The sequence below is a fragment of the Haemaphysalis longicornis genome, unplaced genomic scaffold (genome assembly GCF_048455015.1).
Source record: "Haemaphysalis longicornis isolate Haplotype H1 unplaced genomic scaffold, Haemaphysalis longicornis Haplotype H1 scaffold_10, whole genome shotgun sequence".
NCBI classification, from domain to species: Eukaryota; Metazoa; Arthropoda; class Arachnida; order Ixodida; family Ixodidae; genus Haemaphysalis; species Haemaphysalis longicornis.
The window spans coordinates 16,241,524-16,269,453 of NW_027526204.1; the positions used below are offsets into that span (position 1 = coordinate 16,241,524).

At 45.2% G+C, this 27,930-nt stretch overlaps 2 protein-coding genes across 2 annotated transcripts in view; both read right to left on the minus strand.

The window, feature by feature from the left end:
- The window catches only part of LOC144158244 (uncharacterized), a gene marked incomplete in the record, with an annotated part of 583,448 nt that overhangs the window by 427,903 nt on the left and 127,615 nt on the right, over positions 1-27,930 (minus strand).
- Positions 1,041-27,874, minus strand: LOC144158239 (uncharacterized). The gene is made up of 5 exons (XM_077688969.1): positions 27,586-27,874; positions 24,104-24,251; positions 16,915-16,975; positions 10,143-10,229; positions 1,041-3,931 (listed from the first exon to the last, which is right to left on the minus strand). The coding sequence occupies exons 1-5, from the start codon at positions 27,613-27,615 to the stop codon at positions 2,803-2,805; spliced, it is 1,455 nt and encodes a 484-aa protein (XP_077545095.1). The 5' UTR covers positions 27,616-27,874; the 3' UTR covers positions 1,041-2,802.

A 27,930-nucleotide genomic window follows, 5' to 3' on the forward strand; every position in this document is an offset into this window, starting at 1 on the left:
AAGCAATAGCAACCAACTCCAGTTCCACTTGGTCCAATGGTGTTCTGGACTGGTCCAATTGGACCTCCAGTGGTTTCTTTCAGCTGGGGCTTGTAGTCAGTGGATGCCTCTCGTTGGACCGGCTGTGCGGCTTGCAGAGGTAGGGAGCATAAAGGGTGCATCCCCTGCACTTATACCAGATGTCATGTAGCCGAGGACGACGCAGCAGTCTTGAAGGCAAAACAAGTTTATTGGTACGAGCTTGTGATTTCCTGACAACTAAAAGAATACACAGGCAGCGAAGCAGCAGTGAACAAAGTGACATGCGCGGGCGAGTGTCGGTGAATCGAATACAACACTGGCTGCCCCAGGAGTGGTTATCTTTCGGCGCAACTGTTTCTCGAAATGTACACTTACAACAAAAAACACTGGAGATCAAAGATTATTTTAGGCTAGTGACGTCGGGGCCAAACACCCTTCCTATCCAACTAAGGTAGCCCATGTGGCATACAAAAGAAAGGAAAGGATACATGCACTTTGCCTGAAACACCAACACAGCAGGCGCCGTCAGATGGCAAGAACAAAACAAATATACAACCACAATACATGGCTCGCGCCAATATCATATGCCCTTCCCTTACCCATATTTATAACTTAAATCACAGGCATATTTCCTAAACAAATGCAGACTTCTTGTGTGTTTTTTTCAACCATTCCAGCGTTTACGAAGGGTATCAAGAAATTAATGCATGTCAGATTGCTATAATTTTTAATTTCCCAATTTGTTACAAGAATTTCAATGTAGATTTAGGAATTATCGCTCTACCGAAACAGCCTTCTCAACCCAAAATGAAAAAATTAAAAGCATTCAGTCATTAACAAATGGTTTTAGGTAACCATATACATTGATTTCTCCAAAGCATTTGACCTAATCGATCAGTTCATCTTTCTTAATAAATTAGAAAACAATCCTGTGAATGAAACAGTGCATACACTTCTAAAAACCTTTCAAACAGAACACAATTTGTGGATAGCAACAAAGTAACATCTGCAAGGAAGCCGGTTGTTCTAGGTGTGCCACAAGGAAGCATTCTAGGGCACTTTTATTGCCATTTTACATGAATGACATTGTAGAGCGCACAGACAACGCAACATTTGCTTGATATGCTGATGACATGACAGTTGTTATTACAAGAAATTCTGAAACAGAGATAGAAGAGATACAAAACAAAACACTGTCTGACCAAGATGCTTGGGCCTCCATAAATTCTTTAAAAATAAACCCTTAGAAAACACGTCATTTCGTACACGGCTAATTAAAGAACACCGACAAAGAAGCTGAATTTATTTGTGGCCTCTCAGCACTTAGAGATGGTGGATTCCGTTACTACCCTTGGCGTACATTTTTCGAAGCAGCTTACATGGACTGAACAAGTTAATAACCTGCACTCAAAGTTGTCACCTGCCACTGGTGGCCTTGCATGAATGCAACGCATTCTCCCAACAAACGTAAAAATCATGATCTACAATGCCTTAGTATCTTCCCTGTTGCAGTACTGCGGCATACTGTGGTGTAATATTGGCGTCACAAATTTGCGCAAGCTGTATTTACTGCAGAAAACGGCCATACGTCATCTTGCTTTTGTACACTCTACATCTTCTGTAAAACATGTTTTTACTGTACGAAATTCTTCCAATGTTTGTTTGTACAATTATCGGTTGATGTTGTGCTATAAAGTTTTCGTTTAGCATGGTACCAATATCATAATTAAACGTGCTAAGCTAAAAGGAAACACAAGTGTTCGTTTAGCCAGACACAAAGCTTTGTAGAATGCATCCACACCTAGAACGACTTGTGATCAACAATCTTTGTCTTACAGGCTACCTCTGCTGCTAAATTTATTACAGCAAGAAGATTTTTATCCTCCGTATAATCAAAACTGTCTCAAACCCTTCGCCCAGCTCATTTCTTCACAGGAATAGTTCACGCCTCTGCATTTTTCTTTTTATTTCTTGTACATCGCCGCTTTTTATGTTAATGTCACCTAATGGCTATGGTAATAGGTTTTTTCTCTTTGGTTTAGCATTATGTTAAACAATTATGTATTACTCTACGCTATGTGACACTTGCCAATTTATTTTTTACTCTCGGTTCATGCTGACCGTTTATGATGCTGTTTGCCAACTCGTAACGAGGTTGGGACCTCGCCAAGCTGTTCGAGCTTTTAGTCCTGTACTCCTACTTTTCAAAGGACATAAAGCTGTTTGATTGTTTTTTTGGTTCATCACAACGGAGGCCAGGTAACTCTACAAAATGCACTCACCTAAAAACTGCAAAAATGCAAAGGCATACTAGCCAGCCAGCTTGCTTCAATTGTGGTTCTCATCTGTCGTTTAGATTCTAAAAATAGTAGTCCTCAGCTGTGTTCGTACCATGCCGTACATGTGAGTTTTTGCAGTTGATTTACTTCAGAATGTGGTCAAGCCCAATTTTTATATACAGGTTTTCAATCTTCTTCAACAAAACACAAATGTTATTCTCGAGTTCAGGTTCTCATGATGAAATCATGCAATTCCAAGGCAGAAACCTTTCAAGACACTGCCACCCCAATGTTTCGTTATCATCACACCATTTCCCATGTACAGCCAACTATGTCGATGATTAAAGCTTGTCTGATCAATGGATTTTGCACCAGCATCACTCTGTTGGTCAAAGAGCAATTGGTGCAGGTCTGCAACTATCTGCCACACTTTTTATGGGTGTACAACTATTTACTGTGGCATACCAAAGCCAGTTCCCTGGCAGTATTTCTGACGGTTTAGTCAGGACTTCTTCCTAGTGTGAATAGTCTCATGTCTCACAAGAGACCGTTTGGAAGCAAGCCTTTTTTGACAGATGCGGCAAGCGTACGGCTTTTCATGAGTGTGCGTTTTTTCATGCCTAACAAGTCCATCCTTTGAAATAAAGCTTTTGGTACAAATGTTGCAGATATAGGGCCTCATCCCGGAGTGCACTCTTTCATGAGCGATCATCTGCCCTCGTTGAGTAAAACTCTTCTGACATACTTTGCACACATAGGGCTTCTTTCCAGAGTGTATTCTTTCATGAGTGATCATGTGACTTTTTTGAGTAAAACTCTTGGGACATATTTTACACACGTAGGGCTTCTCGCCAGAGTGTAGTCTTTCATGGACGACCAAGCTTGATTGCTGAGTAAAACTCTTCTGACAGATGGGACACACGTAGGGCTTCTCACCAGAATGCACTCTTATATGTTTATCTAGGTCACCTTTTCTAGCAAATCCCTTTTCACAGATTCTGCATACGTAGGGCCTCTCGCCAGAATGCAACCTTTGATGTTTAACAAGGTACCATTCTGTAGTAAAGCTCTTTTGACAGAGGCTACAAACATAGGGCCTTTCACCTACGTGGTTTTTTTCGTGGACGATGAGGCTGGGTTTATGAGTGAAGCTCATCTCACAGATTTTACACATGTAGGGCCTCTCGCCAGAGTGCAATCTATGATGAATGACCAGGTGGCTTTTTTGATTAAACCGCTTCTGACAGATGCTACATTCATAGGGCCTTTCACCAGAGTGCAACCTTTCATGAATGACTAGGTGGGGTTTGTGAGTAAATATTTTTAGACAGGTGCTACACACATACGGCCTCTTGCCAGAGTGCTGTCTTTCATGAGAAATAAGGTCCTTTCTGCTACTACATCTCTTCTGGCAGATGCTGCACACAAAGGCAATCTCTCCAGCATGCACTCTCATGTGGATGTCGAGGCTGCAACATTTACGGAAGACTTTCTTGCCTACATTGCAGATGTAGGGCATCTTGCCGGGGCACACTTCAACATGAGTGGTCTTCTGGTTTCGTTGTTGACAGGGTAGACAGAAGTAAGGATTCCCTCCAAACAGCATTTTTTCGCTATTAGTAAGAAAGCTCCTAAATGAACAAAATGAGGAACTAGATTAGAAAATACTGCAAGAACATTACCCAAGAAAGCATAAAAATGCAAACATCTTTACAAAAATCATATTTACTTGCACACTTTCACAAGGCACTGAGTATGCAAGGTCTAATCATTCTGAGAAATATAGCTTTGTTATAATTTTTCCACAGCATTTGAACCTTAAATTTTTAACCCATTAAGGGCTAAATAAAATTTTTTTTAAGATTACCAATATTTGGCATTGCATAAAACGTTTACGAACAAGTTCACAACAGAAAAATATTTAGGAAATGAATTTATGGCAGATAATAAAGTTTATTGGTCATTTCTTGTTTCCAATTTATTAAATAGGGACCGGCCACTGCTCATAAGGCGCGACAAATAAGTACACCCAGACCCACTCCGCAAAAGCTTGAGGAAACTTTGGGCCGGTGAGAGCCAGACAGCAGCCGCGCGTTCATCTGTTCGACGCCTCTTGGTTGTTTGTTTTCACTATTATGCAATTGTTTTTCAAAGATGTCTCGTGCTCGAAGACAGTTCCGGCGAATATTTTCTCCATGTATATTTTCCTCAAGTGCTTTTCCCCCAAGTGCTTCTGGGCGGTTTCCGCACAATTACAGGGCTGGACTACTAGTTTCGGCCTCGCGTGCGCGAGAAGGGACAGAAATGGTACGTTGCCGGGCACGTGTACGCTGTGAAAGAAATTGACGGGGCAGACATTGTTGCTAAGTGCCATTCTCAGCTGGGAAAGCGTTTCTCCCCATGTGAGTACCACTTAAAGTGACCCCACTAACGTATACAACAGCGATCCATGACAGGGGTGTGTTTGTGTTGTTTTCTATGTTCATACAACAGTTACTTTTTTTGTGGCCCTTCAGCTCGCTTGGTGTTGGCACTGATTAACAGCGCATTCTGAATGTTATTAGCTGATGATTAAAGTAACCAAAACCCAGTTGCCCCTTTGTGAAATCTGCTAGTGCAGCGGATCGAGCTGCGGGTCGTTTACGAAGATTACGTTTAGTTTTGGCTTCTTCCTTGTGAGCAATGTTAGGGTCGTCTTAGTGGCTAATTGTGATACAATTTGTTCAGGTCATTCAGAATTCTCTATAAAAGTATTTCCAGCTCGTCCCCCACTCTGGTTAAAAAATATTAACCTCAACTTTCAAAGTACTTTAAAAGTACATGAATCGCATTGAAGGAGTCAAATAAAGGGTGTGAATGCCAGCTTGCCTTTGCTATCTTGCCACGCTCTCGCTTGGAATGCGAGGCCAAACTCTGTACACTTCAGGGAACAAATAAGTAGGGCAGTAGGCGGGATGCGTCTTGACACTGCTTTTGGCACACCCCACGAAGGGATGTGAGCATATCCTTGGGCCGCCTTTTGGTGTCCACTAAAAAAACGTTACTACTGAAAAATGTCGCTGAAAAAACGTTACTGCTGATAAAACATTAGTGGCGGAAATCTTAATGCCTTGTGTTATGCAAACACTATGGCATGCGATTCCCAAATATGCTGTCTGCGAAGCATATAAAACACTGAAACCAAACATGTAAAGTTTTACAGCCCTTAGCACCTATTCCTACTGCAGAAATCCATTTCTCACGACACTCCTCCCATAGCTGCCCGGGAAACCTGCACAAAATGATGCCAGGCTGCCCTTGGCAATTGTGGCAGTCCTTCACGCAGCAGTAGCGGCGCTGCCACAAATTCTACGTGCAGCATTTTAATCATTTTGGACACTGCAACTTGCCATTATAACTGTTTCTTAAAAAACTTATGCCACACAGCGTCGAACCGCAAGTAGCGTACGTGTTTGACGTGCGCTGAACGGCCGGTCGCGAATCCACCAACCCAAAGTTGCTAAGTGGTGGCGAGAGGCGGCGCTTCAGTCATGGGTAAACTTCAGTGTCCCGTGCCTATACCAGGGAAATTTGAGTACAGCCGAACCCTGCTACAACGAACTCCGCTTGACGAAATTTCCGCTTCAACGAAATATTTCCAATTCCCCACCAGCTAGCTATAGAAGTCAATGCAACAAAGTCCTCGCCACAGCGAACCATTTGTCAGGCTTGCTTTCCCTTCAAAGATATTTTCGATGATTTGGGTTGGGTTTGAACAAGTATTTTACAATAAAATAAGCATAGCACCAGCTATCTGCAACTTTTTATGCATGCAGGACGCTTAGTTTCACCGAAAACTTGCGTCGTGCACCCACATTGCCACCTAAAACAAAACAATGAAACACATAGTGGACGCCATTGTTTGATGGTGGTAATGATGTGGCTGTCCGTCTTTACATGAGGTGGAGGCCAACTTCGCTAAGTTGGAGCTACAGCCAATCCGTATCGAGTTGAAATCGCACGAATGTACTCAGCTGCTGGCGCGGCGCCGTCATGTATGCGTTGAGCAGCTTTCCTTGCCATTATCCTTCTACCATTCTTCATAGCCAAGAGTGCTATCTGTAACTTTTTATGCATGCAGGATGCTTAGTTTCACCGAAAACTTGCGTCGTGCACCCACATTGCCACCTAAAACAAAACAAAGAAACTCATAGCGGACGCCATTGTTTGATGGTGGTAACGATGTGGCTGGCCGTCTTACATGAGGTGGAGGCCAACTTCGCTAAGTTGGAGCTACAGCCAATCCGTATCGAGTTGAAATCGCACGAATGACTCAGCTGCTGGCGCGGCGCCGTCATGTATGCGTTGTGAGCAGCTTTCCTTGCCATTATCCTTCTACCATTCTTCATAGCCAAGAGTCCTATCTGTAACTTTTTATGCATGCAGGATGCTTAGTTTCACTGAAAACTTGCGTCGTGCACCCACATTGCCACCTAAAACAAAACAAAGAAACTCATAGCGGACGCCATTGTTTGATGGTGGTAACGATGTGGCTGGCCGTCTTTACATGAGGTGGAGGCCAACTTCGCTAAGTTGGAGCTGCAGCCAATCCGTATCGAGTTGAAATCGCACGAATGTACTCAGCTGCTGGCGCGGCGCCGTCATGTATGCGTTGTGAGCAGCTTTCCTTGCCATTATCCTTCTACCATTCTTCATAGCCAAGAGTCCTATCTGTAACTTTTTATGCATGCAGGATGCTTAGTTTCACCGAAAACTTGCGTCGTGCACCCACATTGCCACCTAAAACAAAACAAAGAAACTCATAGCGGACGACATTGTTTGATGGTGGTAACGATGTGGCTGGCCGTCTTTACATGAGGTGGAGGCCAACTTCGCTAAGTTGGAGCTGCAGCCAATCCGTATCGAGTTGAAATCGCACAAATGTACTCAGCTGCTGGCGCGGCGCCATCATGTATGCGTTGTGAGCAGCTTTCCTTGCCATTATCCTTCTACCATTCTTCATAGCCAAGAGTCCTATCTGTAACTTTTTATGCATGCAGGATGCTTAGTTTTACCGAAAACTTGCGTCGTGCACCCACATTGCCACCTAAAACAAAACAAAGAAACTCATAGCGGACGCCATTGTTTGATGGTGGTAACGATGTGGCTGGCCGTCTTTACATGAGGTGGAGGCCAACTTCGCTAAGTTGGAGCTACAGCCAATCCGTATCGAGTTGAAATCGCACGAATGTACTCAGCTGCTGGCGCGGCGCCGTCATGTATGCGTTGAGCAGCTTTCCTTGCCATTATCCTTCTACCATTCTTCATAGCCAAGAGTGCTATCTGTAACTTTTTATGCATGCAGGATGCTTAGTTTCACCGAAAACTTGCGTCGTGCACCCACATTGCCACCTAAAACAAAACAAAGAAACTCATAGCGGACGCCATTGTTTGATGGTGGTAACGATGTGGCTGGCCGTCTTACATGAGGTGGAGGCCAACTTCGCTAAGTTGGAGCTACAGCCAATCCGTATCGAGTTGAAATCGCACGAATGACTCAGCTGCTGGCGCGGCGCCGTCATGTATGCGTTGTGAGCAGCTTTCCTTGCCATTATCCTTCTACCATTCTTCATAGCCAAGAGTCCTATCTGTAACTTTTTATGCATGCAGGATGCTTAGTTTCACTGAAAACTTGCGTCGTGCACCCACATTGCCACCTAAAACAAAACAAAGAAACTCATAGCGGACGCCATTGTTTGATGGTGGTAACGATGTGGCTGGCCGTCTTTACATGAGGTGGAGGCCAACTTCGCTAAGTTGGAGCTGCAGCCAATCCGTATCGAGTTGAAATCGCACGAATGTACTCAGCTGCTGGCGCGGCGCCGTCATGTATGCGTTGTGAGCAGCTTTCCTTGCCATTATCCTTCTACCATTCTTCATAGCCAAGAGTCCTATCTGTAACTTTTTATGCATGCAGGATGCTTAGTTTCACCGAAAAGTTGCGCCGTGCACCCACATTGCCACCTAAAACAAAACAAAGAAACTCATAGCGGACGCCATTGTTTGATGGTGGTAACGATGTGGCTGGCCGTCTTACATGAGGTGGAGGCCAACTTCGCTAAGTTGGAGCTACAGCCAATCCGTATCGAGTTGAAATCGCACGAATGACTCAGCTGCTGGCGCGGCGCCGTCATGTATGCGTTGTGAGCAGCTTTCCTTGCCATTATCCTTCTACCATTCTTCATAGCCAAGAGTCCTATCTGTAACTTTTTATGCATGCAGGATGCTTAGTTTCACCGAAAACTTGCGTCGTGCACCCACATTGCCACCTAAAACAAAACAAAGAAACTCATAGCGGACGCCATTGTTTGATGGTGGTAACGATGTGGCTGGCCGTCTTTACATGAGGTGGAGGCCAACTTCGCTAAGTTGGAGCTGCAGCCAATCCGTATCGAGTTGAAATCGCACGAATGTACTCAGCTGCTGGCGCGGCGCCGTCATGTATGCGTTGTGAGCAGCTTTCCTTGCCATTATCCTTCTACCATTCTTCATAGCCAAGAGTCCTATCTGTAACTTTTTATGCATGCAGGATGCTTAGTTTCACCGAAAACTTGCGTCGTGCACCCACATTGCCACCTAAAACAAAACAAAGAAACTCATAGCGGACGCCATTGTTTGATGGTGGTAACGATGTGGCTGGCCGTCTTTACATGAGGTGGAGGCCAACTTCGCTAAGTTGGAGCTGCAGCCGATCCGTATCGAGTTGAAATCGCACGAATGTACTCAGCTGCTGGCGCGGCGCCGTCATGTATGCGTTGTGAGCAGCTTTCCTTGCCATTATCCTTCTACCATTCTTCATAGCCAAGAGTGCTATCTGTAACTTTTTATGCATGCAGGATGCTTAGTTTCACCGAAAACTTGCGTCGTGCACCCACATTGCCACCTAAAACAAAACGGCGGGCCTGGCACGGCTGCTCTTTTGCCTTGACTACGCTCTGTAGGCATTGCGCGTGCGGGTTTAACACTAAGTTACACATTATTTTAATGAAATGTAAATAAATGAGCCAGACTAGGAGCTTTTGAGTTGCTTGTGTGCTTTAACATGCTGCGCAGTGCTCCCACTCCCGTTTTTGCTTTTCACCTCCATCAGAAAAGCGGCCGCCGCGGCCGGGGATCGAACCCGCGACCTCGTGCTCAGCAGCGCAACGCCTTAGCCACTGAGCCACCGCGGCGGGTGTTATTTCCCATTGGATTGTGGAAAACCTATGTCAGCCAGAGGGGTAGATGCCTTAATGATAGGCTGAGGGAACTAAAAACCTCGTAGGAAAGTCGGCTGTTTCGGGCACCTAGCTGCACACTGCAAAGATTGCGCCTGCGTGATGCTGTTCTGGGAGTGCTCAGTGATTGCCAGAGAAAAGGACAGGCACACGTGAGAGGTGATCGAGGCACTCGAGATTGAACATCGTGATGAAAACTGCATTAGCAGGCCATCTGTTGCACTCTCAGAAAAAAAAACAATATCTGGAGCAACGAGCGTAGAAGGCGGGGCGCGAGATAAGTGTTTATGTCATATTTTTGGGCCTTGTTATTGGATGTGTCTTGGTTTATATGCCTTTCATGGCGAAATTAAAAAATCAGTTGTAGTTCAGCGCTTGTCCTGTCATCTCTTCCTTGTGTGTCATCGTCTTTGTGCGCTGTTAACCATTTATGAAGCAGAGTCAAGTTATGAGATGTTACCCGAGGTGACTTGCCAGTAGAAACCTGATCCAATTAGGAAGCTGATGGGATCCTCCATGTAAGCCGACGCGACCAAAGTGTCAGTGGTGAAAAGACCATGGTCGTGCATGAATCTGAGCACTTCACCTGTGATTGGGGGGCTCGTGACAGCGCAGATGCTTGGTACTTCCAAGGCATCGATGGCAACCTACTTCGCGATGTTCTGGCTGGCCACTGTAAATAACACGGGATGACACATGTGAGCTGTTGTGGGGTGGCTCTTGCCGAAGGTTTACTAGGTTGAGTTCGTCAACAAGATAAAAAGAGCATCCCAAAGTACCTGATACACCCTGCCAAACTAATGTTTGCAGGTTGCCCGAGTCTAACAGGACCCTCACCAGCAGCTGACCCTTGGAACCCATCGCCCAGGCGCAGCAAGTCTGTAGGTAGACTGGAGTGGGCCGTGTGATGCTTGTTTGCCACAAGGTTTGCCTCCCGTATTAATTTCTTTCTCCAGATTGTTCATACAAATTACCAGAAAAAAAGTACCCGCCTCACCGCTACTCAACTCTCGAACAGCCTGCCTTTCTGTAAAATTATCAATGTCATTACCTGTATTTAAAACAGCACAAAAGGTATTTCTTTTAGGGTGCAATTAGATGTTTTTTTATTTTATTCTCACTGGTGTATTTGCTCAAACTTTTCTCGTGGTGTATAATGAAAAAAAAAAGAGGACGCGTTTAATGTCCATTATTGAATGGAGAGAATGTTTTGTAGTAGTTATTTTGGTAGCAGGTATTGCAAATCCAGTTGATAGACTTGTCAAAATAATTTGTTGAAATCGCTAATATTTGAAGTGTTGCATTTATTTCCATGATTATTTGAAAATAAATATTTCTCTTTGCTGCGATTACATGCTACCTTAGAAATGAACAACCGAGGGTCCCATTTCAGCCTGATGGGTTTGGGACCGTCGTCTGTATATACGCATGTATGTGAATTTTTTTGTGTGTGAATTGAATAAACCTTTGAAACTTTTGAAAAAACCTTCGGTTGAGCCTGTGATCACGGAGGATGCCGAGTCAGTCGAGGCACGGCGGGAGGGCCCCCATGACCAGATTATTGGGCAGGCCTGGTAGCATGCACGGGATCTGACTGAGCCACGTCGCACAGTGAGGTTACAGGCCGGTGCAAACAGCGGCTGAAGCACAAGGTTTGAGCAGTCTTGCAGGCACGTGCTACATGTGTTCGCTGGCCACCCCGGAAGCAATGTCTGCCCGCCTGCGGTCGCCGTCGCTTCTTGTATAGTGGTACATTCGCGGTGCACTGTGCGATTCCATGGCCTCATCCTTCACAGAGGCAATAATCACGATAAGGAGAAGGCGGCGGGTCCGCGTGTAGCGCTGTGGCAGAATATTCCTCGTGCGGGGCCTGCCGGGTGCTGTAGGGCAGCTAAACTGAGGGCTGGTGTTTCCCTGTACCCTTCCTCCCAGATTTCAACCTGAATTCGGAGAAACTCCAATACTTCCTGGACTTACTTGGCATCACCGGTCGCCTCATCTGCTGCCAATTCTTTAGCCGTTGCCGTTAACGAATAGCAATGGCGACACCTTGAGCAGGACGCGGACGACGACAACATATTGGTTGAGAGCCATGCCTAGTTCCTCCAATGCGTTTAGGCGAAAGGCGATCTCATCAGACAAACTGCGCAGCCTCTCGACATCCGCAAAGGTCTTCGGCGAGGAGGGCATCGACATGATCCGTCATAATAAGCCTTTGCAGCCAACAATGGTCTGAGAATCGTGACCGCCGTATTTGAGAATCGGGATCGCAGCCAACAATGGTCTTTGAGAATCGTGATCCACCCTGCGCGAGCCTGATACCCTCAATAGCGGCATTAGCTGGGCCGGTCAAGTACAAGTGGAGGTACTTGAATTTGTCGATTTTCACCATATGTTGCCTTGTGTGGACGGTGGCAACATATTGTTCCCAGAAACCCTGCCAGACCCGACGGTCCCCAGAAAACGGCGCGATCTCCAGCTTAAGGAGGGCGACAAAGACAACTGGCGCGGCAGTATGAGCCGCACATTTGCTCACCATTCGAACTGGCGTAGGCTCACCAGCAGCGAAGCCTGAGGGACCGGCGACAGCAGGATGCAACGATTGGGTGGTGTTTGCGTGGGCCCGAAGTTGGAAAATGTTGTCGTCTTGAAAGGCCTCGTCCGTGAGTTGAGCCTGGATCTTGGTGTTTATGGCACACAGCTCTGCCTGCTTCTTGGTTAGGAGGTTGACGTCCTGAATTCAGTGCTTGGGGGCAGTGGGATTGCAGAGCAGAGCGTCAAGCGTGGCGGTCGTCTTTGTGATGGCAGCGCACAGGCACCCCTGCAGCCACCGTTCGTGCTGCTCCATAAAGGAAGGAAGTGGGAGCCTCGGTGGGCTTTTGTAGCAGAGTGAATTTGAAGGAGCATGGTTCTGAGGGCTGGGCTGCCCACAAGATGCATAGCATCACACCACCACACCAACTTGCAATTGGAGATGTGATTGTAGTCTATGATGAAGGACGTTATCATGGTCCAAAACTAGGTTTCTGACCATGGAAACAGTTGGGGCAGGCTAATTGACATAGCTAGGCGATGTAAGAGGAGCAGGAACAACAGCCTTCAAGGATTCGCAAATGACCTCGGTTAGATTTTCTGACGCCGATTCCGATGCGGAAAAGCGATGTCCTCCGGCAAGGGGGAAGAGGTCCTCACACGAGGATGTGGCGGCCGTGTTGGGGAGCGACGTGAGCTGTTTGGCAAGGAACCGGCTTTAGCTTATCTGAAGCAGCGGCAATGTGTGATGATCTTATCGACACTTGGAGACTGAAGGCACTCTCAGCTATCCCTTCAGCACAAGGCCGACCTTTTTGTTTTCCAGCATCCAGGAGTAAACTTTGTGGAAAAGTGCGACTAAGTGCTGAATGTACATGATGCATGGTTCAGTCGCACTATGAGCACGCGTGTAAAGTTCCTCTGCACTAAAAAGTAGCGACAAATATTTCGCCCATTAAAAGCTATTCTTTGCATCTGAACTGCGGTGGCATCATTTCATTGTGTTGTTCCTCCCCTTCTCCATCACAGGGAGTGTGCTCACCCGCATATTTCTTATGCTCGCGTGTCTTTGCGCAGCTTGTTGACACACATTTATCATCGTAGTTGCTCAATTGAGGCTCTGATATGCACAAAAAATAATTGCAGCACACGATGGCGAAAACACCGGCTAATGATGGCCGGTTTTAGGTGCGGACTAACAATTGGCCGGCTAAAAAACCAGTCAGGCCAGTCAAAAATCAGGTAGGTAGCAACCCTATGCGCCGTGACAATATACATCGGCACAGCTGAAACAGCCATTCCAGAAGTCTACCTCTATCTCTTCTTTTCTTAGGCTCAGGTGGACTGCCCTCTTTGTGGGAATTGACCATACAACCAGTTGCAGTATTTTGGGGTGTGCCTCTTTGTGATGCATTTTACAGTCCTTCCTTGTGCAATTCAACACGACCAGCATCCGACTCATTTCAGTTCAGTCTTTGAAATAACCTTCTCGCATTTGTTGAGTGCCTAGGGAGGTATTACAGTTTTTATGGACCTATGTTTGCTTCCATGTATCTACCGCATTTACTCGCATAATGATCACGCCCCTGAAGTTCGTCGTCAAAATATGACTTTTTTTATTTTCCACGTAATGATCGCACCCTGAACTTGCCGCAGCCATATGTTGTATGTGTGCCAAGTCTAGACAGTTATGGTTGTGCTTACGTTAGTTTCCTCCTCTTTCAAGGCGGACATGGCTACTTTATTGCCGCGTACTTAATGATATTAGCGATATCGGCAAGCGCGAGTTCATTATTGGTGCGGAAGAAACTCACTAAATGCACATAATGTACTGATAAAACATATAAAAAATGTGCTCGCCTTGCTGTATCAGCAGCCGCATCTTGATGGCCGCCATGAAGAGAAAATGCAAGTTGGTTTTATTCGAAAGATTTCGTGTTTTATAGTGCCCCCAGCGCTTGTCCGGATACAAACGGTGCTTTATTCACTGAGAAATTAAACAATTTAGGTTAAAATTTTGATTTTCCTGCTCAATCGTGCATTTTCGTGGTCCCAGATTACATCACAGGAACCGACCGCTCTGCAGCCTAGAGTACTTTTATTCACGCAGCCGCCGTACAGGGTAGAGACACATATACGCTGGCGCCGCCATTTTCGGTTGCTCGCTCGCCGCCGAAGCAAGTCATTGTGTCAAAACCGTGCTAAAATTATCGCCGCAACGCGGTTTACTGAAGAAGTTTGAATCATATTGTCCGTTTCGCATTGCTAGGTCTCGTGGGAAACGAAAAAAATAACGCGTTGAGCCCGTTGGCCCAATTGCGGCGGCACGGGACCGTTCAAAGGTTGTCTCCACCCTGTACAGCGGTGTTAGTTTGTTCCCGCGTTTCTTTACGTTCCGTAACCTAGATGGCGCCACCATACCATGGCAAGCGTTTGTTTTGTTTTTGCCCGCATATAAACCTGGCTTGTTTTTGTTCTGGGAAAAAATATTCGTTCCCTAAAACAGTGCTCGCTTGACAAATGGGGTCACGTAAGACACCGTTGCTTGCGTCAATCGGCCAGTGTCGTCTGAGACAGCCCCAAGCCCCGTAGTGCTGTGCAGCTAAACCAAGCATGCTGTGCGCAGTACGAACAGCAGAACGCATCAGTACTTCTATGTTTACATGTGCTTTCGTAACTTCCACTGTTTGTCCCATCATTCTTATTGCTTTGTAAAGAATGTGCTCTAAATTTAAGCGCAAATCGCTTGTTCGTCTAGTTTGTAAGCTCTACCTAATTTGCGTCTGCTTCTGCCAGCCTCCGCCAATCGCAGAGCTTAGCTCATGTGACGTCATAGGTTCTGTTGCGGGAAATGAGCTGGTGGGTCGCATGACCATTCCCGTTTTTCCTAATTATGTAGCTTATTTGAGCGAAGTTTACGTTAAAAGTGGTGTCAGTATGATTCTAACGAGACAATCTTTTGAATGAACCAAACTTGTGTTTTCTCTTCGTGGCTCCTTTAATGGTCGACCTGTTCTCACCTCACACCAAATTCGCTCTGGCGCAGTCCGCAATTCCATAATTCCGGCGCGTTCCATAATGAAAACAATGCATTTTGAATCCCTCGGTGGTCATTCAGTGGTCACTGGAGTTTTTATTATGTTTTTATTTGTTGTGTTTATTATGTTCATGAGACTTATCGTAAACCTTCTGACCTGAATCTTGCGTTTTCTGCGCTGAAACTTTTTCCTGAAAAATTTGCTTCACATACTGATCGCACACCTAACTTTTCATCATATTGCTCGAAAAAAAGTGTGATCATTACGTGAGTAAATACGGTATGTATAGTTCTCCAGTTCCGATTTCAATGGCATGTCCCCAGGTCAAAATTTTCTTGCACCAAATTTTCTTCACAAAACTTTCTATGCAGTTTGCAATGAGAGAAATTTGCAGGTTACAGAGATACAGAGAATTTTTTGTTGACAGACTGCCTTAGCAAGGAAATAGTAAAGCAGCTAGCATTCTTACATGTTCTATAGCGTCTTGCAAATTTTGTTGGTGCTTGCCTGTTTTAGAGCCTGATCAGTTTGAGGGCCCGGTTAAAAATACATCACAAGGCATAGAAATACAGCAGAGTAAGTGGGACCTGAGCCTACCAAGTTTACTGTGACGCTTAGTAAACAAAAGAGTACAGTTTCATGATTGAATGAAAAAACAGCTGAAAAATGGGGACAGGAAAGGAAGCCAAAAAACCAAAACTATCATTCCAGAGCTCCCTGCATGGTAAACAGGTGGAGATCCTATCATGGTAAAGCGTGTGCATGAACAGGGGAATGATACCCCATGCGGGGCTCTTTTCCTTCACACTTAGGCTTCACACCATGATAAGTCGCAGTTTAAAAGGGTGATGACAAAATTCAAGCCTGGCTCATTAAGCAGACCACTGTGGCCATTTAACAATGATATCAATTTTATTGCAACTTTGTAACAATAGAGCTATATAGAAGAAATATGAAGTAGTTTAGAAATACAGCTAATATAAAAAACAAATAAAACAGTGGAGACTCAGAATTTCTGCGACTGGTGGCTTCTGACCAAATCAGTCACCTAGAAACATGACTCAGAAAAAACTATACTGAGCAAATGTGTGGTATCTAGTTCTGTTTGAACACATCACTTGAAAACTAAGGTGCAGTTAACCCCGATAACTTTTTTAGTGTTTCTCTATACTGGGCCACTGCTGTCATGTAGCTCCATGCTTGAAATGTTTTTCCAAATTTCTTCCACATTTTGGTTTAGCAAACAACTCTGGTGGAATAAAGTTATGTTGCAAAGGGTAGGGTTGCAAATTGAAGAAGGCTGTATCCTGTCTTAGAACAATTAGGTGTGGGGCTCAGTATACCCAGTGCCGCCAATGACCCTACCAAGATTGCTCATAATACCCTGTGCAGAGTCCATTTCTAGTTCCACAGAAGTACCCACAGCGGGGGCTCAGTGGCTAAGGCATTATGCTGTTGAACCCATAGACGCGGGTTCAACTCCGGCCACCGTGGCTGCTTTTCACGAGGCGAAAATGAATAACACCAGTGGGTTGAGAGCACGGTGCACGTTAAAGATCCCTAAGTGGTCAAACTTAATCTGGAGGCCCCCGCTACGGTACACCTCATAACCCAAGTTTAACATCAGCGCATTACACAATCATCGTCTATAGGGAAGCACCCCACCTAAATTTGCTGCACCAAATCTCTTGCAATGGGCAAAATAAATGCTTGTTTTAAACCTGGACTTTGCAGAGTGCTTACTACACTCAAGGCGTAACACACAGCAAATATTGCCCCTTCACCCACCTTGAGTCGCCAGAGGTTGGCCAGCAGGTGCAGGTGTGAGGAACGGTATCTGCTGCAGTACCTGCACAATCATGCGGAGCAGGGAATTTGTTTAACGTGCCAGCCTGGGTGATCTTCACATCCAGGAATGAAAAAGAGAAAGGTAAGAGCAGTTGAAGGCATTGTGTTATCCAATTTCCAGGCAAACTCTTCCCTTGAATGTACCACACATGCTTACCTCCAAGTCAGACTTTGTGTTGCCAAGGGAATTGCCTAAGCCCATAGCGCCAGACAGTTTAAACTGGCAAAGTACGAATACTGGCAACAAAAGCTTGACTTGCCTATAAGTGTAGGCAGTAGGGTTATGTGATATTTTGACGAAATGCAAGTGCCCAAAAGGGAACGGGCTTTAAGGGACAGACAACCAACCTTTGTGGAGGGCATGTCGTCTAGCTGCCATGAAAGCCAGCGTTTTATATACTGGGGTAACCACAAAAGTGTTTTAAGTACACAGTAAGAAATTATTTTAATTTTTCAGTAAAATTTCTGAAGTCAGAAAGATGGCACCATGTGGCGTCCAAACATGATGCAATGATACGTTCCAAACAATTCCGCAGATTTCAAGGCGTGATTCATAAACAACATGAAGGGATATAAAACGTTGCACATTACTGTTGTTTTAGCCGGAGACAAGTTTTTAAAGGGGCTATGCTGGCAAAAAACAAGTGTGGTTAATTCGAAAGATTGTCTCATTAGAATCATATACTGACACCACTTTTAGTGCACACTTTGGTCAAATAAACTATATAATTAGGAAAAAAGGGAATGGCCATGCGAGACCCCCCAGCACATTTCCGCAAGAGGCATATGATGTCATATGCCGAGTAGTGCGATTGGCTGAGGCCGGCAAAAGCAAATGCAAATTAGGCATGGCTTATAAGCTTGCCATACGAGCTATTTGCACCTAAATGTAATGCATATTCACTTTACAGCAGTATGAATGGTTGGGTAAACAACGGAAGTTATGAAAATACATGTAACCATTCAAGTAGCGAAGCGCACTGCTGTTGGTACTGCGTCCACTATGCTTGTTTGAGCTGCACAGCAGTACGTCGCTTTGGAGTCTTACTCACCGTATGTACTACAGTCTTCCTGCTTACTGACTTATTGACCGATTGGCGCAAGCGACGTCTTACGTGAGCCTCTTTGTCGAGCATACCTCATGTTTCACGAGACGGTTACTTTCTACCGCAACATAAACAAGCCACATGCAAATACGGCCAAAAACAAAGCAACGGTGGGCAACAGTCCACGGCAACAGTATGGAAGTGCCATCTGGAAGGACTGATGGTAAGCAAGGCCGCAGAGCCTAACCACGCACTGGAAGTTGGTTTCAATACCCGCCCCTGTGACTTCATGGCAGGTGTCATGAAAACACATTTGGCGGGAGAATCAAAATATTAACCTAAATCGATTATATCATAATGAATGCGGCATCCTTTGCTGCTGGATAAGCGCTGGAGGCACTGTATCACACGAAATCCTTTGAATAAAACAAACTTCGTCTGCACGGCTTCTTTAAACACCTCTTTTAATCTCATGTGCAGTTAAAAGTATGTTGCAGCACGGCTCGCTGTCATGGTTGCTAGCATTCCATTTGGAGGGACACGTACGGCCGGTAGATCTAAACATTCTGATTTCAAAAGTTTTAGTGCACTATTAGACAACAGTTTCCAACTAAGGTGGTGCAAGTGATGCCCTTTCATTTTGGACAAAGAAAATATATGCAACAAAAATCAGCTGTCTGTCCATTTCAGTAATTTCTCCTAACCAGTCTCTTTTCAACACCGGTCTAATTTATTGTAGCAGCAAGGCAGCTCAAAATTTCAACTGAAATTGAAGTTTTAGATACGAGGCAAAAAATTTAGGCTAAGAATCAATTACTGTATCAAAGTACTCACACTAAAGGTTATTCAATTTAACGGGGAAAAAACTGCGAAATTTTCGTTCTGGTAACCCCCATTGCTGTGTTTCACTATATGTTCAAGTTTAAACCAAATTTTTCCGCACAAGAATAAAAATGCGGACATCTTTTTCTGCCCTATATTTAGGCAGTAGGAAAAAAGTATATTTCAACCATGGTTGAATAGGGAGGAGACGAAAAATGCCACTTTCTTATTGAGGTCTAAAAGCTTTCATACCGCCCCAAAAGACTGCGAGCATACTTGGTCGTCTCCTTGCCTTTCTTCCTTTGATTCCCTGATTTTCCGAGACGGCCTGAACCTAAATAATGCTCCCAAGGCTACCCATTTTGTTGAGAAACACAGGAAGCAATCACATGCCCTTTCACTTCGCTCAGATTCTAAGCTTCTGGCTGATAATCTGCCCTCTGCAGATCCTCTTCCCGTTGTTGTTCGGTACAAAAGTAGCATGTTCCTTATGTGTGTGCAATCCATCCCAGTTGGAAAGCGAGGATCCCCGTTGTCATGTAAATGGGAGTGAGCACAGCTTGACTTGTACTGCAGAGAGGCTGTTGCTTTCCTGTGTTGTGGCACCTTCACTAGCAGGTGAAGATTTATAGCAGGATAGCAGCAGCACGAAAAGCTGCTGAGGCTGTCCGTCTACCTGCTGGCAGTTTTAATGTTTTCCCATAGCAGTTGGGATAAGGTGTGTCGTCCTGTGGTAACAAGATGACTTGCATTTAGCCAGGTACAGTACATATATATTACACTATAAATACAGCAGCTGAGCGTCTTCTCACACTCCGAAAATTCGGACTCGCTGGACATTCCGGACTTTCCCAAGAAACCACCGGTTGTCCCATAGGAGTAATATATGAACAACGGATATTTTGGACAATGTAAAGGGGAAAAGTTCAATTTTCCTGACAAACATTTCCGTCACAGAGCCATGGTGTGACTCCAGGACAATGCCATTTTGAATCCCAAGCCACCTGGTTAGCTTCGGATTGGATGGGGACTAACTTGACTCCCGTCAGTGTTACAAACTTTGATCTTGGAGGCCATAATTTTGCATGTAGTCTGAGAGGAAGCAATCTACAATGCTGGAAACGGGTTGTATGTGGCCAGTTTTTTTTAGACGCCAGTTATTTTAGGCACCAGGTGATGATGACTATATTAAACATCATCATCAGGTTCGTCCTGTGCTGCTCGTTGTTCTTTTACTTGATCGGTAGGCATTGTGATTGTGTTTACAATCAGAAATTTAAATTTACAGCAGGAATTTAAAGCAAAGAACCACTTGCATCTTGAATGTTGAAGTGCTCACACACCAGGGACAAAAGTAGAAAACAGAGACGACACGGTGCTAACTCCCAACTATTTGTTTATTGAAAAGAGACAGAAATATATACTTTGAAAATATCACGTGGTGCGTTCATCTCGCCGAAGATAAAACCATGAAGGTCAATTTTACAGGGGTTAAATACTGGTGTCCACGCGTCAATTGAACGGTGAAGGATTAAAAACAGCAACACCATAACATATCAAGAAACCGCTACGATTGCAACGAGTTGCACAGATAAATGTATTCTTTGCCTGTTATAAAAATTGACGGGGCAGTAACACATCTATCTCCGGACCTTCTAATGTGAAATGCTTCAATCAGCTCTCGAGTGGTTTTATCTGGATGTGGAGAGAGAACTGTGGTATATCACTGAAGATGGGTGAACACCCATGCGTGGTGCAGTGTTCCCATAGTTCTGTGCCCTGCTTTGATTTTTCACCGTTTTTATGTTTTTGCAGACGTATGTTTAAACATAGTCCAGTTTGTCCTACACAAATGTGGCCACACGTCATCGGTATCAGATACACAACACACGTTGCACACCGCACAAAGAGGGAAGTATGTTTCACTTGGCACGCTTATTTTATTGACGGCTTCTCACTAAGAGATAACATCCTGTCTATTTTGCCACATAACTTGGTTAGTTCGTTTGGGGCCGAAAAAATAGACAGAGTGTTATCTCCCAGTGAGAAGCCGTCCAGAAAACAAGCATGCCAAGTGAAACATACTTCTTCCTTTGTGCGGTGTGTAACGTGTGTGGTGTATCTGATACCGATGACATGTGGCCACATTTATGTAGGACAAACTGGACGATGTATAAACACACTTCTGCAAGAACATAAAAACAGTGAAAAATCAAAGCAGGGCACCGAACTATGGGAACACTGCACCACGCATGGGTGTTCGCCCATCTTCAGTGATATACCACATTCTGTCTCGGCACCCAGATAAAACCACTCAAGAGCTGATTGAAGCATTTCCCATTAGAAGGTCCAGAGATAGATGTGTTACTGCCCCGTCAATTTTTATCACAGACAAAGAATACGTTTATCTGTGCAACTCCTTGCGATCGTAGAGGTTTCTTGATATGTTATGGTGCTGCTGTTTTTAATCCTTCACCCTTCGATTGTCGCGTGTACACCAGTATTTAACCCCTGTAAAATTGATCTTCTTGGTTTTATCTTGGGCCAGATGAACGCAACACGTGAGATGTTGAAAGTATATATTTCTGTCTCTTTTCAATAAACAAATAGTTGCGAGTTAGCGCCCTGTCGTCTGTTTTCTACTTTTGTCCCAGGTGTGTGAGTGCTTCAACCTTCAAGATGAACTACCAACTAGCCCAATTGTCCATTCTACTAAACCACCTGCAGCTTCTTCACAACTATTTAGGTGAAAAAAGGTACTTTTCCAAGTCCTTGATTTTTTAGACGGTTCTTTTATTGGGACTATTTTTCTTTCCTCTCCAGTTTCGAAAAATCCGTCGGCTATGTAAACTGAATCCCGCTACTCTTTCTACTCGTAGGATAGAAAGATTCCACAGCGGCACATTTTTGGGTTAGTATGTCCTTTAAGTTTCCTTTGTATTTGAGATAACAATGCTACACAAGGGTATTTGTTAGATGTCAAACATTTGCCCTTATTTGACGTTAATTCAAATTGGAACGTAACCTTTCCTATTAATGACCAAGCAGCTCTCCAGTCCACTCTAAACAATATATATGTCTAAGGTGCCACCAATGACAGATGAAACTAAACTTGGATAAATCAGTTCTGCTCCGTGTCACTAACGAAAAAAAAGCCAGTACTAACTGAATACATGCTCCCTAACCAACCTCTTCATTAAGTTAAGGAATACAAGTACAGTGTAGACCATTTATAACGTAACCGCTTATAGTGCGGGACCGGATATAACGCGGGTTTTTGCGACCACCGGTTTGCCTCCCATAGAACTCAATGCATAAACATACCGCTTAAGATGCGGTTGGCCGAAGCACAATACCGTTTATAGTGCGGTTTTTCGGCGGGTCTGCTGATCGACCGGCGCAGCTGAGGCATCGTTTTAGGGTAGCAAAAGAAAAAAGAAAGGATGAAATCGGCCATCTGACGCAGCGTGCACCCCTTGCCCTCCTCTAACGTAGACACCCCCCCCCCCCAAAAAAAAAAAAAAAAAAGGCACCCTATAGTTCGCGCGTATCTGACTGATAACCACATCTGACCTTGCTTGATGCACCTCGGAAGATAGCGACAGACAAGATCCGCGCGCGGCAAGTTGATTTTATTAATCGTGAACCGCATGGCCCGTTTTCGCGCACGAATCGTGCACATCAGCGTCGGGCGTTTTTTTTTTTTTTTTTTTTTTTTTTGTGCTCGTATCGACGATTCCGCGCTCGCGGTGGCTTCTTCGCGTGGCAGTGGGAGGAGCCTGACGACTTGCACCAATGGGGAGACGCGTACCTAATGGCGGGAGATTCGAAGCGCTCCGAGCCGGCTAGCTGCGCCAGAGATGTTTAGGCTTACCACCGCGCTATTTTTTGATGAGCGCTTTCACAAGCAGCGTGGATGGCAGTTTATATTCCACTTTTCGCCCACATTATTAGCTCTTTTCTTGCATGAGCATCTTCGCTTGCGCCCCGTGCGGCATTTCAGCGAGCGGTTAGAAGCGGTCGCTGGAACTGCCTGCACCGCTTCACGGCCAGTGCCAACGCCATGTTGCCGCCCCTTACCGCGCCGCCCACACCACGCCAGTTGTATCCGCGCTGGCGTGCACTGCACGTTTTCGCGATACCAAATCTACCACTCGGTTCACGCTTTAGAACGTTGTTGCAGATAAGCCACCGCTCTTTCCCTTTCCGAACATTCGAGCCGCGCAAAGCCGAAGATTTCCGCCACCAGTACGTTGCGCTAAGCAGCCGCCTTCGGCAATCGTGAACACAAGGTGGGGTAAAAAAAAAAAAAAAACTCCCGCTGGCGTTCTTATCACGTCTTGGGGCATCTGTTCATAGACGCTAAAAACGCAGCCATGGTCTTTCAAAACAAACACAACGGAAGTTAAAACCGCGCTCGCCGTTTTGAGACTGCGCTTTTGCCCTGCAGCAGCGGCTGATATTAAAAATAATACGAAATATAGACCGTGCGTTTTTAAGCGCTGTGCGTTTGAGTGATGATAAATATAGGTTGACTTGAGAGATAGGTGGCGATGTGGTTGAATTCTCGCATGTTTTGGTTATAGTGCGGTACCGCTTATAGTGCGGATTTTTGCGGCTCCCGCGACATACGTTATAAGCGGTCTACACGTATCTTGGTGTCACTCTAACAAATAATTTAAGTTGGAATTCCCACATTAAACAAGCCTCTTCCGCAGCTTTCCGCAAATTATGCATGCTAAGACACAAACTTAAGGATGCTCCTACAAACGTGAAACTCTTAGCTTACCGATCCTTGATGCTCCCGAAATTAGAATATGCATGCGTTGCCTGGGATCCTTATACTAAAACTAACATTGATGCATTAGAAAAAATTCAGTGGAGGGCAGTTCGTTCGCGGTTCGCGGTACAACGATTACTAAGATATCGAGAATGCCCATCCAACGATGCGTCAGATGTCAAGCATGTTTTACAGAACCGAAACTTTGTTTCAATGCTAACCTTGGACATCGCCTAATCAAGGTGCATCTCCTTCCGTTGTCACAGCCTTTAGTTGGTGCGGCCGCCACAGATCGCACAGGGTAGTTTTTCTTCTTTCGCACTTTATAAAATAATTACCGACTTATCAATTGGATAAACAATGAAAACTGTGTTAATTTGAGCCAGTCTATTCAGTGCAAGCAAAACAGGGAGCTTGACAAATTCACTTCAGTGTCCCTGCAAGTGTACGGATGGGCAGTTTGATAGAACAGGCACCATACTTATGGCACTAGTGGGAATCGTCGCCTGTATTTCTTGGCTGCAGGATACACCGCATCCATGAACTGCATCCGTGGACACTGCCATGACGCAGCCCTCGTGCATCGTGATGTTGCGTGGGGGTGGCTGGTGTCGGTGTAGTGGTGCCTCCTGGAAGCGAAAAACACAACCACCAGTGATAATTTAAACAATCACACGACAATCACACAACTCAATAACCAGTTTCACTTTCCAACTAAAACAGCATGCAGGTTTATCCCATGGGCTTGGCATTCTGGAAACACATCAGTGGTTAGGTTTAGTTTCTTATGAAAAACAACTCAACTATGCATGCATTGATCCATCTCTTTACTGCTAGATAGTACTGAAGGATAAATGTGCTCCTGCTCTACGATTTTTGGAGGCATGAGTCCCAATGCTTTTTTGTAAATCCGGCATGGACATGTGAAGCTGTGTCCCACTTAGTAAAACTGGAGTGTCCGAGTAATGCAAATGCAGAATTAAAAACACACAGGTTTTTGTGAAATGCATTATTTCACTTTTCATCCCAGTTTAAAGAGACTACATACGTGGCCAGGTATAAAAACCGAGTTTCAAATGTCTTAACAGTTGCAGTTAACATAGCATGTGAAGTGCGTACACACACAACTTGCAGTACCAAGTATGCTTACAAACAAGGTCCTTGAACCTTTCAGAGTGACAGTAATACCCCTACACAAACAACACAATTATAAGTGATAAATTCTGCCCATTTTCTTTCTCAGTGACCTCTGTTCATAAACTGAAAAAGTGTGTTGGTGCGGGCTTGTTGGTACATAACTGAATATAGAAAAACAGCGCTAAAACGGGACAAAAGAACGTCTCGTCTGGTGTAGTCTATGACATTCCGTTGTCCTGTGGTAAATCATACATGGGCCAAATAGGGCGGTGTCTGAACGATAGGCTGCGAGAACACGCGAACACAGTGAAAAATAAAACTGGCAGTAATTTGGCTCTTCACTGTGCGGATCGTAAATGTACCCCTCTTTTCGAGCAGACACGTGTGCTAAGAAAGTATAAAGGAAAAAGTGCTAGAGAAATCTACGAAGCACATGTCATCCACAAGCAGGGGGTTTCATCTGTCAGTAAGGCATCCATTGAATTGTTGGAAAAAAAACTTAGTTATCTTGATCACTGAATGTTATTTTCGCACATGCGCCTTGTGTATTCGTTGAATGTTTGTCTCCCTTTCTTTCTTTTCGTGTTTTCCGAGGGTATATATTCCGCCACGGCGAAATAAAACTCGTTGTTGTTAGTCAGCGCCCAGTCTTGTCACGTTCTTTTGTCCCGTTTTAGCACTGTTTTTCTATACTCTGTTCATAGGCGTGGCGCATGAACAACTGCATTTAGTATGTGGTGATTCCAGTGTGCCAGTCCAGTAACTTTCAATCTGATGAGTGAAGCTTAAGCATTTCAAACAGTGATGCGGTGAAACTTGATTGTAGGGTTTAACGCGCCGACGCAGTGCAGGCGATGAAGCGCACCGTAGCGGAGGGCTCCGGATTAATTTTGACCACCTGGGGATCTTTAACGTGCGCTGAAATCTCGTACACATGGGCGTTTTTGCTTTTCGCCTCCATCAGAAAAGCGGCCGCTGCAGTTGGGAATCGATGATGTGGTGAAAATTCTTGCACCTTTTTTTTTTGTGTTCACCCAAAACACATGCATTTCCGAACCAAGTTAATCCCGTGAACAGACCAGCAGGAGATAAAAAGCCAGATCAGCGTTTGTGTAATCCCTAAAAGATTAGTGGGAACTGATTAGTGGTAAACGATGGGAATTTATGCGCCAAACACAGCATGAAGTGCAACCACATTGGTTGCACTTCATGGACATTATAAAAAAAGAGTGCAATTTGTTCACCCTTCGCTGCATCAAACACTGCATCTTCAGAAAAAAAAGGCTCTATATTTAAATTTCTTCACCACCCAGTCTCTAATCTTGCAGCTCATAGCCACTGACAAGTGGCCTGCTTGTTCAGCACCGGCCGCACGCAGGTACCAGGTGATGCCCTGCTGCGTGATGATGCAATGCGGGAAATGGGCTCTGTGCTTCCCTTGCACCCACAACAGGATGCATGCTGTTTCTGTGTGACGCCGTTGAGACGCTCTCACAGTACACTTCTACAAAACAGTGCAAAATAATGACGGCGACAAACACAATGATTGACACGACACAAAGCGCTACCCGACGGAAAGCTACACAAAATGTATTAAGGTTCTGCACTTTTTTAATTGTTTTACGAATACCACAATCGGGTCGGTCAGTGCTTCCTGAAACAAAAATTTTGAGATGATGGTAAAGAAAACAGCGCTTCGTGTGATGCGTCTAATTATGTTTGTCCCTGTCATAATCTTGCACTTTCTCAGAGGAGTATGCTGCATTAACTCACTCAAGCTACCACACTGCAGCAGTAGCTCATGACCTATGCTCCTCTACGTGTGATCACCATTCAAATTGGTCCTGCCTGGACATGTTTACCAAGCACATTCCTGCTGCGTTTGACGTACAATGCCTCATTCACACAGCCAAAGACCACTCCGCCTTCATTTCACCATCGGTGTTGTATTATTATGCAGAAAATGCTGAAGGACCTCGGTAGGGCAAGTGTGCATGTATCAAGAACAAGATAACCGCCTAGTGGTCGGTGGCGGAGTAAGCAATTCAGGGGAAAGAATATGCGATCACAGTTCGAAAGCTCGAGTTTTTTTTTTTTTGGAAATGTGCGCTGAACTTGTGTCCAGAAGCGTGCAAAATTTCCAAGCTTTCTGCCTTACATCAGAACCACCTGCCGCCGCAATGGCCCAGCGGCCACGGCGTTGTGTTACTGAGCCCAAGGACGGGGGTTCGATCCCGCCCGCGGTGGCCGTTTTTCAGATTGAGACGAAATCCACAACGCCCGCGTGTCAAGATTTCGGCGGACGTAAAAGGTCTCCAGGTGGTCAAAATGAGCCCTCCACTACGGCGCGCACAGGTACAGCATCGCTCGTAACAACCGCCGCATTTGATAATCAGAGTCAAAACTGCCACTGGCCACACGAAACGCACTGTGATGATCTGCTATTGGCTACGTAATCCAAGCGTTTTTTGCTCGTATTAGTAGCATACAGACAGAGTTACGACTCCATTCTTGCGAAGCTTTTGCGGCGGTACTAGCCGACACCTCCACGAGCGCTGAACAGCTTAACGTCTCAAGTGAGCTTCAAACAACTGTAGCAGGCGCTACGACCATGTGTATCGCAAAATTACCGTAAAAGGGCTCTCCAGAGAAGAGCGCGGTAGTTTTTTTTTTTTTTTTTTTTTTTTAGCAATAGGCTCCGTTGCCCCTCAACATACGCCAAGGCCCCAAGCAGCGCTAGACTACGAACTCTGCTGAACCCGCGGAACCGACAACTCAGACCGCAAGGCCAGAGGCACGACAATCACGACCAACGAAGACACTCACTTCAGCAGCAGCAGCAGCCGCGAGGCGCATGAAGGTTAGCGGCAGCAGCAGCGCACGGCATCACCGGGCGTCTTGGCAGGCATACACGCCGTTCCTTTGTGCGTGTTTCGGCACAGACCTGAGCCGCTTTTCTGAACTGCGCACTCCACGCAGCTGAGTTGGCCTGCTGATTCCCAAGATTGCAATAGCGCACGCAGAAGCGCTGCACACAGCAGATATACGAAGTGCGAGCAATGCCATGCAGTGCGAGCACGAAAACTCATAATACACGGACTAGTTTGAAACTTAAGTGAACAGAGGCGCCGGAGGGTGTAATGCTTTACGGTGGAGTGCCGTGAGTGGTGT

Coding starts and splice junctions, on each gene's coding strand:
- LOC144158239 (XM_077688969.1), bottom strand. CDS start 27,615: ATGCGCCTCGCGGCTGCTGCTGCTGCTGAA. Junction 16,976..24,103: donor GATTCCCACTAGTGCCATAA/GTATGGTGCCTG, acceptor ATGATTGTGCAG/GTACTGCAGCAGATACCGTT. Junction 10,230..16,914: donor CCAACCTCTGGCGACTCAAG/GTGGGTGAAGGG, acceptor TGTTATTTACAG/TGGCCAGCCAGAACATCGCG.